The sequence below is a fragment of the Canis aureus genome, chromosome 30 (genome assembly GCF_053574225.1).
Source record: "Canis aureus isolate CA01 chromosome 30, VMU_Caureus_v.1.0, whole genome shotgun sequence".
Lineage (NCBI taxonomy): Eukaryota > Metazoa > Chordata > Mammalia > Carnivora > Canidae > Canis > Canis aureus.
The window spans coordinates 26,006,054-26,020,345 of NC_135640.1; the positions used below are offsets into that span (position 1 = coordinate 26,006,054).

General features: G+C 38.8%; 1 protein-coding gene across 12 annotated transcripts in view; it reads left to right on the forward strand.

Annotated features, from left to right (window-relative positions):
* Positions 1–14,292, forward strand: part of GABPA (GA binding protein transcription factor subunit alpha) — a 35,946-nt gene that overhangs the window by 421 nt on the left and 21,233 nt on the right. The window contains exons 1-6 of one of the 12 annotated variants that reach the window (XM_077878878.1): positions 62–250; positions 1,242–1,354; positions 1,958–2,125; positions 6,584–6,686; positions 9,532–9,676; positions 13,205–13,289. In XM_077878878.1, coding sequence (XP_077735004.1) covers positions 6,610–6,686; positions 9,532–9,676; positions 13,205–13,289 — 307 coding nt within the window. In that variant the 5' untranslated portion in view covers positions 62–250; positions 1,242–1,354; positions 1,958–2,125; positions 6,584–6,609. Of the gene's footprint in view, positions 1–61; positions 251–571; positions 923–1,241; positions 1,355–1,957; positions 2,126–6,413; positions 6,439–6,583; positions 6,687–9,531; positions 9,677–13,204; positions 13,290–14,292 lie in introns of those variants that run through there. The other 11 variants (XM_077878874.1, XM_077878876.1, XM_077878877.1 and 8 more) reach the window with 11 other exon arrangements.

Genomic DNA, 14,292 nt, shown 5'->3' on the forward strand with positions numbered 1-14,292 from the left:
TTGCCTCAGGCGTTCGCTTCGCGCAACCTGCTGGGAGTTGTAGTCCCGGACCCGGGGGTGCCTGGGAGGCGGGAGGGGGGTTGGAGTTTCTCAGCGCCGATTCCGCGGGAAGGGCCCAGGGGCCTCACACTTCGGGTCGCGGGAGCCGCGGGTCTCACTCAGGGAGACGCTGCGCGTGGAGCCCGCGCCCCTGCTGTTCTCAGCCGGCTCTGGAGCGCGGGTGGGGGCGACGGGGCGGATTCCGGAGCGGGTGAGTGCGGCCGCGGGGGTGGAAGGGAGCGCGGGCCCGCGCGGGCCGGCCTCGTTCCGGGGCCTCCTCACCCGCAGCGGCCCCCCCGCGGCCGCCTCTGTGTTTTGTTTCCGCTGGTCCCCGGCGCTGTGACTCCCATTTCCGTTCGTGGAGACTTGAGGGAGCCGGGTGGGGAGGGGCGGGGGAGGCCGTGCGGGGAGCGGAGGGGAGGGGCGCGCGGCGCGGGCCCCTGGGAAGCCGCGCGCCCCCGGGCCGGGCCGCCCGAGGCGCTCTCGGCTGCCGCCCGGCCTGCCCCGGCCGTCGCCGCGGTGGGGCCGGAGCCTGGCGCCGCCGGGGTGTCCGAGGGAGGTGCCGAGCCGGTGTCCTCGCCAGCTCAGCTCAGCGCTGCGCCCTCCCCTCCCCTCCCCTCCTCCCCTCCCCGCCGGCGGCCTTTCTAGAACTGCCCCACAGTTGCACCGAGGCCGCTGGCGGACGCACAGGGTGCCGGTGCGGAGCTCGCCTAGGCACGTCTAAGAAGGGGAGGGAGGACGACGGGTTGGCGCAGCTCGCCAGCGTCTTTGGCACTCTGCGTCCTGGAAGAGAAGCCGTTTGTGCGTGTTGGCAGTGCGCTTGGGGACCCTGGTTTGTGTGGGTTCCCAGCCGGGAGAACGGTGCCTGGCACTGCCTCGCGAGGTGATGAGTAGCGATTCGGGAGGAGTGTCCGCTTCCTAAAGAGTTTCCACTGACAAATTCCACCGGCAGCGAAGCCGGGTCTGACGCGTGGGAGGAGCTGAGCTTTAGAGAGGTCCCCCGGGAGCCAAGGGAGCCGAGGGAGCCGAGGGAGCCGAGGGCCGGGCAGCGATGACAGTCCTGGGAGCTGTGTTGTCTCGAGCCTAAGAAGAAATGAGGCGACTCTCCAGGAGCCACTTTAGGGAAATGACCTGGCCCTCTTGGGGTCTTGATCTGGGTTTTCCGAGCTTTATTTATTTATTTATTTATTTTCTTTTTAAAGACATACTCTGACACTAGGTGGGCTTAAGGCAGTTTCACCTGGACTGCCGATGTACGTGCCATAAAGGATAGAGGCGTGGAGTAGCAAGATAAGGAGTTAGATGTTTAATTGAGGTGAGTTATGGCACCATGGGGAGGCTGAATACTAAATTAAAGCTGTTGAGTCTAGTCTCTCTCCAACTTCCAAGTCTACTAGATTCCTGGAAAACAAATCACACAGTAAAGACCCTCCAACAGTCGGCGGTGAGGGAGGTGGTCGCCAAGTGTTTTACCCTTTCTCACCCTGGCTTTACCTGTTGGCTTTATTTTAAAAAAAAATCAAAAACGCCTTTTCATTTCTTCCAGTATTTAAAAGTATTTGTTAGCTTGGGGAAAATGCGTCGTCGGTCCTCCGGGTACTCCTGTACTATGCTACTTACATTTATGTATTCTTTATTTTCCTTCAGTGGGCAAAATGGCCCTAACATCTGTAAACTAATAATGCACCGCAATGAAGAAATGCAGTCCTCACATTTATCTGTGGCTCCAAAAGAGAATGTTATCAACATAACTCTTTTAAAGAAAACTAGCCTTTCTAGGAATTTTTAGTTAATTTGTATCTATTTTGAGAAGTGCTCTGAACCCCAGGCTAGATCTCATCTAGGAGAAACCAGGGCATCCGGTGGCAGTCCTTAGGTGAAGAGGCTCCAAGTAATGTTCTCTTCTCCATTTTCTTAGGAATTGACATAGAATTCTGGAGAATTGGTTCCAGAAAAAGAGCTAAGACTCGTTCAAGCGCTGGTATCAAAGATTTGAATAATTTCCCAAACCTCTCCACTGCTTCTCTAGATTTAGAGGAAGAGAAAAGGAGATCAATGAGTAACGTGATTCCCCCCCACCCCCCAAGTATGTAAGGCTCATTTTTTTTTTTACTTTATTTGGTACTTTGTGGGCAACTAATCTGTAACTTTTTCGTAAGATCACAGGATATCTTTTCAACAACTCCCTGTTTGAATGCTTGTGTTTAAGTCGATCTACCATTATCCCTGCTAAGAAGCCTTTAGGGCTGTTTCTCAGCTTCTGGTTACTTTTTCATTTCTATTTTTCCATAATTCCCAGAAATTGCACTTGCTTTCTGTTTTTCTTTTTCTTTTTTTTTTTTTTAATTGGCTATGAGGGGGCACATGGCTGGCTTAGTAGAGCATGCAACTCTTGATCTGAGGGTCATGAGTTCAAGCCCCAGGTTGAGTGTGGAGCTTATTTAATTAAAAAAATAATGAAGATAAAAGTAGATAATAATTTTAAAAAATAATAAGTAATGAAGATAAGAGTAGATGATGAGTGTAAGCCCTAAAAATAAAACTGAAGTGATTTTTTTTAAAGATTTATTAATTTACTTTAGAGAGAGACAGTGAGGATTGGGGAGGAACAGAGGGAGGAGAGAGAATCCACAGGCTGACACCCCTCTCAGCTAGATCCCGCTGTGGGACTTGATCCCAGGACCCTGAGATCATGACCTGATCCGAAACCAAGAGCCAGCTACCCAACCAATTGAGCCATCCCAGTGCCCCATAAGTGATCTTTTTAAGTGTTCTGCTATAAACCTTACTCTGTTTCTCACTTTTTCTAATACAGATCGGTTTTTATGATTGTGTGTGTATACATTATTTTATTTCTACCTTCTAATAAAGTTTTCTAGCATGTGGTGCTTTCTTAACCATGGATACCCTTATTGGCTTCAACTTCCACCTATCACCAACAAAACTGTCCTGAACATCCTATTATCAGTGTGAGAATGTCTAATGCTTATCTAAGGAGAGTATTGCTGGGTCATAAATACAAGCATACTTGAACAAATGCTGCTAGATTATTCTCCAAAATAGCTACACCTGTCCATACCTCATCACTAGCAGCAGAGGATTTTTACATTCTCACATCCCTACTAACATTCTGGTAGTCAGATTTCTAATTTTTGCCTTGTACACACCAACACACACGGTGTACAGAGTTCTTTGTTTTAAATTGCATTTTGGGGGATGATGTGAATTTGAGCATTTCTTCGTATCCTTAGCTGTTTTGCTTTGCTTTCATGTGAATTTCCTTTTCCTATGCTTTATTTTTCTAATTTGTCCTTTTTTTGAGGTTATCAACTTATAGTAGGAACTCTTTGTCTACATTCCAATTATTAGTCCCTGTTATTTTTGAATATTGGAAATATATTTTCCCCACTCTGTAGCCTGTCTATTGAACAGAAATCTTAATTTTTATGTAATGAAACCCATCAGTATTTGTCCTTATGGTTTATATGTTTGGAATTTTAAGAAATCTTTTTCTGTCCTTAGACTGCAAAAAAATCTCCACCATTTTCTTTTATTAGCTTTATAGTTTTACTTTATGTTTAAGCCTTGAAGGCATCTGGAGCCAATTTTATCTGATGTATAATAGTCCTTACAGCTTTTATCTTTTCAACACATATTAATGGAATGGCTATTAAGGATGAGGCACCATTCCAAGTACTTTGTATACATCTATAAACAAATATCCTTGCTCTTGTGGAGCTTAAGTTGTCCTGTAAGTAGGTCCCTACTGGGTCATTACTTGTTTTGCTATAGTGCTCGGAATGAAATCCACCATTTTATGTATAGCATCAATTAAAGGATAGGTTTTACTGGGGAAAGGGAAGACTTAATTAGTCCACAGTCAACAAGAAAAGTCCTTAATCCTTTCATCATCCTGAACAAAAGTCGGCTGGGGCCTAGGCAGTCTGCTGGATGTGCATGTTGTGTATCAACTCACATGGAGAACCCCATCCCCCTATTGTTCTTCCTTTTTATAGGGCAGGTGTGAGAGCAATGTCGATAAGGGGCGGGGGGCGGGGGGGGGGGGGAATCAGACTAGCCTAGATTTTATTAGCCTAGATTTCAGTGCCAGATATTTAGAGACTAAATTGTCAGAAAACCCGCTTCTCAACTGCTGGAGATGGTGGGACCTAAGGAGAGTTATAGCCCTTCTAAAGTGGGAAAGAAGATAGTTTTCTAGTACTACTGTGTGACAAATTACATTTAGTGGCTTAAATAAACTATCAATTAATTATATATAGTTCTGGAAATCAAGTCTGAAATGGATCTTTCTGGGATGAAATCAGATGTTAACAGAACTGTGGTTCTTCTAAAGGTTCTAGGGGAGAATTTGTTTCATTTTTCAGCTTTTAGAGGCTTTTTGTGTTTTTGGCTTGTGACTCCTTCCCTCTGTCTTCCAAACCAGTCACAGCAGACCAGTTGTGTTTTTCTTGCTTTGAATCACTTTGGATCTCCACAGATTCCCTCTTTCATTTTTAAGGACTCTTGTGATTTTGTTAGATCCAATTAGGTAATCCTGGATAATCTGTATTTTAAGATGAACTGGTAATCCTAACTCCCCTTTGCCACGTAACTTCGCATATTCACAGGCTTTGGGTTCTTGTGTCTTCCAGAGACTTTGGTTCTTGAGAAATTGAGACCCGGCAGAGCTCCTCCTATTTTGGGAAGCTGGCAAAGTCCCTAATCTAGACTAATTTAAGTTCCTGAAGTCACTCTTGAGCAATTTTGGTCTTTGTGCTTTGATGATAATAAAATGGAGAAAGAGAATACAGAAATTATTGATAAAGTATGTTAAATGGACAGGTGCTGTGGACAAGAAGATAGAATAAAAGGGTAAAGAGGAGGCTAGTTACAGAATTAAATGGGGTGGTAAGGGTATACCTCATTGGGGAAAGGAGATTTGAGCAGACATCAAAGAGGTGAGGTATGTAGCCAGGAGGACAGCTGGCGGGAAGTAGATGCCAGGCAGACCCGCTAGGAAGAGCAAAGAAAGGCTGGAGGGCAGGAACATACAAGGACAAACAAGGACACTAGTGTAGGAGCCAGAGGCAGTAGTTAGAGGGGTGGGGATGGAGGTAGACCTTGTAGAGCCTTGCTGGCCACCACAAAGTCTTTAGGTTTTACGGTAACTGATCTTAGTCAAAGGAGCGCTATGCTGTGACTTCAGTTTTCAAAAGGATTGCGCTGGCTGTTGTATTGACTGGGAATGGACCCTAGTGGGGACAACGGCACAGCAACAGGGAAACCTGTTAGCTGGGACTGTGGCAGCATCCCAGGTTAGAGACTGTGGCGGTTCTTGCACTCGTGTTGTGTTTGCGATATAGAGCCCATCTTTGAATAAACTGTGGTTCAGCCTCACCTAGAATGTGTACTTAGGTTGTTGCACCTAAAGTGTAACACGGAGCCGTGTGCAGCCAAGCCTCACTTAGCCTCTGGATAGTTTTCATATGAGAGTGGACTCAAAATAAGATAGTTCTGTTGTAAAGATTATAAAGCATTTTAATGCTTGTGCTAGGTGCTCAGTAAATATTATTATTATTAATTATTAGAATGGATATCTGAAGTCTTCATTTCATCAAATCTTGTAAGTGGGAGACTCCTTTGATTATAATAGAATACAATACCAGATTTATTTAGAGGATAATGTCCTTATAAGTCAAAGAGTCAGAAGCACGTAAAAGTGCCTTCTTAGATGTAATAGTAAACTTAGAAAATTCTGCTCTGGACTGAGACTGTACATATGGAGTCCAAAGACAATTTCATTGGCGACAGTGAGAAATAACAACCTGGAACTTAAAAGCATGAAGACCTCAGAAATGGCCACAAAGAAATGCAAATATACACAGCTATTTTTTGCATTACTTAGCACTTTAAAAATTACAATGATTTTGTATTAATGGTAGTTTAAAGCAGCAGGTAATTTTACATAGGAGAATCAAAAATCAGTGGTTTAAAATACATAAAACCACATCCAAAAAATAAAAAAATTCTAATATATAATTGGCAATATTGTGCATATCTGTAATGATTCGTTACTTTATTTTGCTGTTTTAGAATATTGTACTGGCCTTTATAAGATGCCATTTATAACACAAATACTGGCTATGATTAATTTCTGTCACTATCATTACAATGCTTAGTATATTTTGCTACTAAAGTACAGCTTTTAGCTGAACAACTATAATTTGTCTCCATGTTAATTTTTAAGGTGCAGGTTTGAATCCATTATTAAGACCGAGATGCTGTATAATAGTGACATACCTTTCACTTAATTTTGAAGTAACTTGAAATAGCATATAGACTAAGTTTGGGCCAAGAAACATCCCAGTAAATAACCGTGGAACGATGAAGTCATGTCAGGTTCATATAAATCTCATTTGTGGATTTTCTTTTATATGTGAAGATCACTTCCTCTTCTGCTTTTATTTAAATTGGATTTCTGCTTTTTATATAGCATTTCTTTTATGGAGATCATTTCAAAATGTCAAGTTTTAACTCTTTGCAGGACTGAGCTTTTGAAATACTCCAACCATGACTAAAAGAGAAGCAGAGGAGCTGATAGAAATTGAGATTGATGGGACAGAGAAACCAGAGTGCACAGAAGAAAGGTTGGTTTTTTTCTGAATTTACTACTTTTTATAATTATCAGTGTATCTACTTAAAACTAAGAATCAGGCCATAGTTTTCAGGAGACACTCCCCCCCCCCCTTTTTTTTTGTAACTCACCTCAGCATTTTGGGGGATAATGTATTGCTTTTTTACCTTTGACTTAATTGCTTTGTAGCTGGGAGGGAAAGACAGTTTTAAACTAATGGTAGTAATAGTGATGAAACAAGTGATTGTACTAGTTTCTTTCCCCTAGGGCACTCTTTGATTATTTGTTCTTTCCTCAATGTTGGTTATTTTTATTCCAGAAAGAGTTTAATTCATAACCTGAAATAATGTAATAGACATCTATAAGTTAACTGCTATAAACTAGGAACTGTCGGGAGTATATGAATGAGTACCACAGTGAGACAAATACAATGTGGCCTGCTATTGTAGAGGCCATGTTGAATTTGAGGAGACATACAGGTATATGGATCGTTATGTGCACGGTACTAAGTATATACTGCAGTGAAAGGTGTTAGTTTTTGGAATAGTAATGGAATATTACTCCATTAAGGAGGTAGAACAGGGGTAATGAGTTCAGAATCCAGGGACACAGTCTGGGTCAAAATAGAGATTTGAGAGTCAAGAAGAGTTTGAGGAAGATGATGGCTAAGGGTCCCTACATTTCTCTATAAGTCAGGAGATGAGATAATATGTTGAAAGTAAAAGGAACTAAAGAGTAGTTAGAGGACTTCTATGGAATGGTGAAGGTCTAGAACTTCTCTGTGTTGAATAGACAAAATTACTAAGATTGACAGGACTGCTAAGTGTTGAGTGGAGCTGAGATTTAAAACCTTAAATTTTTAATAGAGCTTTTCAACATATTTGAGTATGCTATTTTCTCCTCCCAACTATTGGATACATACATGTACGTGTGGATATGTGTTTATACATACATATGTGCATATATTTATTTTTATGTATACACACACAAATGGCCCACATAACCTAAGGTGTTTGCTCTTTGGCCCTCTACAAAAAAATCTTTGCAGATGTCTCATAAAAGAAATTGATAGTTACTATGTTGACCTTGGGAATAGCTGTAAAGAAGCAGTTGTCGTTACGAAGCTGTACTACATAGATGGTCAGGAATTTAGGGCCAGTGATAGGAGATCATCTGCTTTTTCATGAGAAATTCAGATTTTTGCATGAAGTTGCCCAAGGTTTAAATAGTGGCAACAAAATAAAAGTTTTTTAACTGTTGAGCTCACATAAAGTAAGTTTTTACAGATCTATCTTCAAAAGACATTTCTTTTAAAGAATGATTGTTACAGGGGCAGCCCATGGCTCAGCGGTTTAGCACCGCCTTCAGCCCAGGGCGTGATCCTGGAGACCTGGGATCGAGTCCCGTGTCAGGCTCCCTGCATGGAGCCTGCTTCTCCCTCTGCCTCTGTCCCTCTCTCTCTCTCTCTCTCTCTCTCTTTCATGAACCAATAAATAAAATCTTTACGAAAAAAAAAAATGATTGTTACAGAAAAAAAAACAAATTATAACCTATTGGGCTATAGCTAAAGAATTTGGTAGAAATGCTTAACTGAAATACCCAATTATTTTACCGTAACAAAAATAATAGTAACAATTTACTATTATTTAAAAATCTTTGTTTTTATTTTATTTTTTTTAAGATTTTATTTATTTATTCATCAGAGAGAGAGAGGCAGGCAAAGACACAGGCAGAGGGAGAAGCAGGCTCCATGCAGGGAGTGTGAAGTGGGACTCAATCCCAGGTCTCCAGGATCACGCCCCGGGCCAAAGGCGGCGCTAAACCCACTGAACCACTTGGGCTGCCCTAATCTTTGTTTTTAATCATGAATGGTCTATTATAAACTTTTAAAGTATTAGAAAAAATTTAGGCTATATACATTTATTGAATTTCACATATATCGCATTATATTTGGAATTTATGTGAAAACGGAACTTGACAAATTTTTAAAGACACAATGCTGTTTTTTGACTACAAATGAGATTTAAATCATATTAAAAGTAAACGTGCTGTGAATCTTAATTGAATTCCAGATTCACCAATTTAGCAGATACTATTTGGTGTCTGTCTTCTCTTTGACTCCGTATAAGGATTTGAAAAAAATATGTAAAATTATTTGCCAAAGATTTTACGCTTAAGGAATTTATGATTTCATAGAATTCAAAGTATGAAATAACAATACAAAAGAGTCTCTGAGAGTTTCAAAGCAGGAATATGATTTTTTTTAATGTTGAACTGTATTGATTATAACCAGTAGTTCTCAGATTATATTAAATTGTAAGTATTTTATATAACTTACTTTCATACCTCATTATTTGTGTCGGGAAAGGAAATTGATTAGTAGAGATGGTATACAAATTTTGAGGAGATTTGTATATTCCATTCTGGGCCTAAAATTTTTAAAAATAACTTGAAAATGTATCATTTACATTTCCCTTTAAATATTGTATATGCATTATTGATAGGCATATATAAATGTGTGTGTATGTATGTATACATATTGATAGGCATATATAAACGTGTGTATATTTATGTATGTATATATATATGTGTATATTTATGTATATATATATATATATATATATATATATATATATAGATCTATTTGTAAGGGTGCTTTAAATTTCAAGCTTGCATTTCTCTGCAATGTAGTGTTCGGTTTGGCAATACCAGTTGGTGTTAGGCCTACCACTATGAATGGTGTCTATGCAGAAATGAGTTTCAAAGACCAGAAATGTATATTGAATTTTGGTTTCAGCATATTGTTACTTTAATGTCCAAGGTACAAATAATTAACTATTATGTCCTTTAACATTTAGTATTGTTGAACAAACCTACACCCCAGCTGAATGTGTAAGCCAGGCTATAGACATCAATGAGCCAATAGGCAATTTAAAGAAACTGCTAGAACCAAGACTACAGTGTTCTTTGGATGCTCATGAAATTTGCCTGCAAGATATCCAGGTAATATTTTTTTCTTTGGAGATTTATATTTCAGCATTTAAGTCTGCCTTAGAAATTTTTTTTTTTAAGATTTTATTTTTTAGGTAATCTCTATACCCAATGTAAGGCTCAAACTTACAACCCCCGGGCAAGAGTCACATGCTCTACCAACGGAGCCAGCCAGGCACCCTGAAATATTTTTTGTTAGCCTTTTACCTTTATAGCTGTAGTCTTTATAACTAAATTAGACCTGTATTACAATATTTAAGCATTTAAAAATAAAAGTTCTTGCAGTAAAATTTCCTCTATTTAAAATTATATTTAAAAGATTGAGTATTACCGGCACCTGGGTGACTCAGTGAGCTAAGCATCTGAATCTTGAGCTTAGCATCACAAGTTCAAGCCCCACATCCAGCTCCATATTGGGTGTGTAGCCTGCTTTAAGAAAAAAAAATCTTGAGTACTAAATCAAACATTTGCTTTCTACTTTAACAAATATGAAATAAGTTTAAATAAGTGTGAATCAGTGCCTAAACATAAAGTAATGAGAAACATACTGACCTTGGAACCTGGATGAAGTGTGTCCTCCTCATACTCTGTTTCTAACTAGGTTTTAGCTTCTTGTGTATTAATTTCCTCATCTTTAAAAGGAGAAAAGTTGACTAAATGATTTTTACATTCCCTTCCATTTTTATTTGCTCTAGTAATGAATTTTGGATAAGAAATTAAACACCAGCGTTTATATTCCTTGGGAGTTTATTGCTGTAGGATTTTACCTGTGGTAGTATTTTAATAATATATGATGTTTACAGCATATTCATAGTCCTGTTTTATTTTTGGTATTCTCTGAAGAAAAGTAATGTTTTCATGTATAAAGGGTTGTAACTTAGGATTACTCAGATAGTTTCTCTAGACCTTCCTTGAACATATAAGTGTTAGAGTTTTATACTGTTTTATGCTAATTTATACAAATACATAGTGTATCCTCTTTTGAATTGTTTGGTTTATCTTACTCTTTACTTCTCCCTTTGCCTGTCTTGTCATATGGCTATTCCATATGTTGTAGGACTTTTTGCCTTTTTTTAAAAAAAATTCAAATCATCATATATCTATTATTTTCAAATAGGATTTTGATGTAGAATAAATTGAAATGTTTTAATGAAATTTGTGTGTTTCAGTTGCCACTCAACCATGCATTTATCTTTTCAGTAAGTCTAGTAATGTTGGGTGTGGTGCAGGCGAGGATGTTCTAGAATTAGAGAATGTATGTGGGTCTAATATTATAATTTTAGGATTTAAAGCTTTTCTCTCAGGGAGAGAATAAATTAATCTTTTTTGGAAGGTATTTAGTGTATTAATATTAAATGTGAAATACCTAGAAGTTCACCTCAATAAATTATTCTTACAGAAATCGTCACCTCGGTAAGCAAAGTTGTACATCTGAGCTGTTAATTGTATGGTTGTGCTGAAACTGAAAATAACTCAAATGTTCCAAAACCAGGGAATTAGAGAAATAACTTCTGTAGATTGGTATCTAAGGCAGCCATGACAAATTGGTTAACTGGAGCTGCCTGAGCAGTTTATCCTGAATGAATAAATAATTGCAGAACATTTTTACATTTATTTCATTTCATATTCACATTAGTCTTTGAAATCAGCATATTCTTAATTACTTTCTGCAGATGTAGAAACAGATTTAAAGGAGTTAAATAATTTGCCCAATGCATAGCTATAAAGAGGTACTTGGGAATTTGAACCTAGGCCTGTGTGACTTCAAAGTTTCACTCGTTTGAGGCAAACTTTTAAGAAACTTAACTCAGAATCCCTGGGCTTCACCTGATAGTCTCATATGTAAAGAAGGGAAATTTGGACTTGATCTCTTCTTTTTGCCTTTCAGCTCTAACTTCTGTTGCCTTTCTTAGCATACTTGCTCTACCCAAAATGAAAGTATTACTTGCAAAGTACCCAACACATCATAAGTTCTCCATAAACATTTAGTTACATAAATGGAAATTCACATAATTCATTGTATCATGGAATTCCAAGCTAGCCTAGGACCTAAGGCATTTTGCATTCCTTCCTGTCTCCCTTCCTCTCCTCATAAAGAATGTGAGATTAGCAGTTTCTCTTCTTCATGTCAACTAACCACATGCACCTGGAGTCAGAATGCTTGCTGCTTGTGGTGAAGCTTCTGTATTTTCAGATTAATGCTGACTGGAAAGCCAATGGAAAGTAGCAGGGTTGTGCTAATTTGAGGAGTATGTGCACTAGCTGGTATATTCATTACTACCTGAGAGTTCATGTTCAGAGTTCCACATGCTGTAGCTTCTAGTAGATCATACCAGTGTGTACTGTGGAGAGGAGAAACCAGGTTTTTTTTTTTTTTAATATTTTATTTATTTATTTGAAAGAGAGATTGTTCGTGAGAGAGAGCACAAGCACAAGTACGAGTGGGGACAGGGACAGAGGGATAAGCAGGCGCCACACTGAGCAGAGAGCCCAACATGGGGCTTTATCCCAGGACCCTGGGATCATTACCTGAGCCGAAGGCAGATACCCAATGATTGAGCCATCCAGACACCCCAATAAATCTTGATATTAGGAGAGTTCTTAACCAAGCATTAGGCAGAGACTTCTTTTAAGGATTAAAACTGCCATGTCTTTCTGCAGGATTACACAGTTTGTCTTATCCCTGTTTGTGTTAGACTTAAAATCATTTAGGATTTTAGGTTGTTTATGGCTTTTTTGATATTAGAAAACATATTTGTACCATGACTACAGTATTGACTGAATTCTTGGGAATGGGAGTGGGAAGAGCTTTGTACCTCCAGCTGCATGGAATGCAGACACACAGATATATACATTATTCAAGATAATTGCAGTACAGGTCTACTTTTAAAATGATGACAGTGTCTGGAAGTCTGAGTTACTTTTTATCATCAGGTTGCCATTGTGTGAAGTGCATTCACTGTAAGGAGGTAAGATGGATAAAAGCACTAATACTGAAAGGGTATAGAATTATGATTGAAGATATTAAAGCTAGATCAGATAGTAAGGTCATAAATCCTTTAACTTTATTAACTTCATTACAAGAAGTTTAGAGTTAACCTGGATCTTAAATGTGTGGCATTGGTTATAATGGGGACATGGCAAAAATTATGTTAATAGATTCATATAAATCTCCCTGTTAATTAAACATCCTTGCTTATTCATGACAGATAAATTAAATTATCTTCTGCTTAAAATATACTTACAGGATAATCAGTTGCCTTTTGGCATTACTTAAAATCCTAAACTAGACTCCAGAGCTGGAGAAGACCACCACCTCAAATAAATTTGGTTAATTTATGTTGTCCTTAATTACTACCATAACGGTTAAAATATGTTTAATTTTGGCAAAGAATTACATGATATGGCAACTTGGATAATTAGATGTGTTCTTATAATTTTGTTAGTATGCCTCAGTAATTAAAGTCCTGTTTGGTACATCCGTTTATATTAAACCTGATGACTGAACCAAAGTAATCTTAATTATTTTCTCATGTTTAGCTGGATCCAGAACGAAGTTTATTTGACCAAGGAGTAAAGACAGATGGAACTGTACAACTTAGTGTACAGGTAATTTCTTACCAAGGTAAGCTACTTTTATAACTACTTAAAAGTCTTAAGTCACATTTTTTTTAAATATGGGAGAACTCAGTTTTACAAGTTTTGGGTATTTTGGATGGTTGTCCAAATTACTTAATGTGATTTTGTAGCCAAATATTCATGCTTTTGGTTTAATTATATCTGTCAGGGTGAAGCAGAGATAGTATAACATATTCTTTTTTTTTTTTTTTTTTTTTTTGTATGACATATTCTACCTATTTTTCTCAGGGAAGGATATATTGTAAGGTAAAGAGAACTGGAAGAATGGGTTCTGGTTGACTTTCTCAGAACACCTTAGCAACACTGCAGAACTGGATTGCCAAAGAAGCTGCTGCCCTTCCATGATCTGGAAGATACCAGATCTGAAAGCCATCACTATAGCTGTGAGCTTAGAACCATGCTGCCTTCACAGTCATCCACACTAGCCAAAACATGGGTGTGAGGTGCCTGCTTGTCCCTTAACTCCTTACCAGACAGAAGGCTTATGCCAGTGATTCTAGAGCCAGAATCACGACTGGAACCCTCGCCACAAGGAAATGTAGTCCCTACAGTTTAGCACAGGAGAGTGGAATTTGCAAAAAATATTGAGTGACTCAGTCAGCCAGCCCTGTCCATCACAGTATTTTACTAATCTTGTGTAAGTACAAAAGTTAGAAAATTAAGAAACTATTTTTCATAGGCTAAATTTTAGTCTTTAAAAATGTACCTGGTTAGGAATTCTGACCAGAGTTTTAGACCAATTTTAATGTTTGGACATATCATATTGCTTATAATGGGATTTCACAAATTATATCTTAGAAAAAAGAATGGTAGTTATCCCCTCCTGATCTACAGTTTCCCCAATACTGACTATCATTGGCAATAAGAAAGAAATTCTTTGTTTTATCTTTAAAAGCCTAGTGACCTCTTAGTGCAGGTGTATTTAGGAAGAGCTGACTTGATGAAATTTGAGTGGGGAGTCAGAATAAAACTTAGAAAAAAATTTTTTC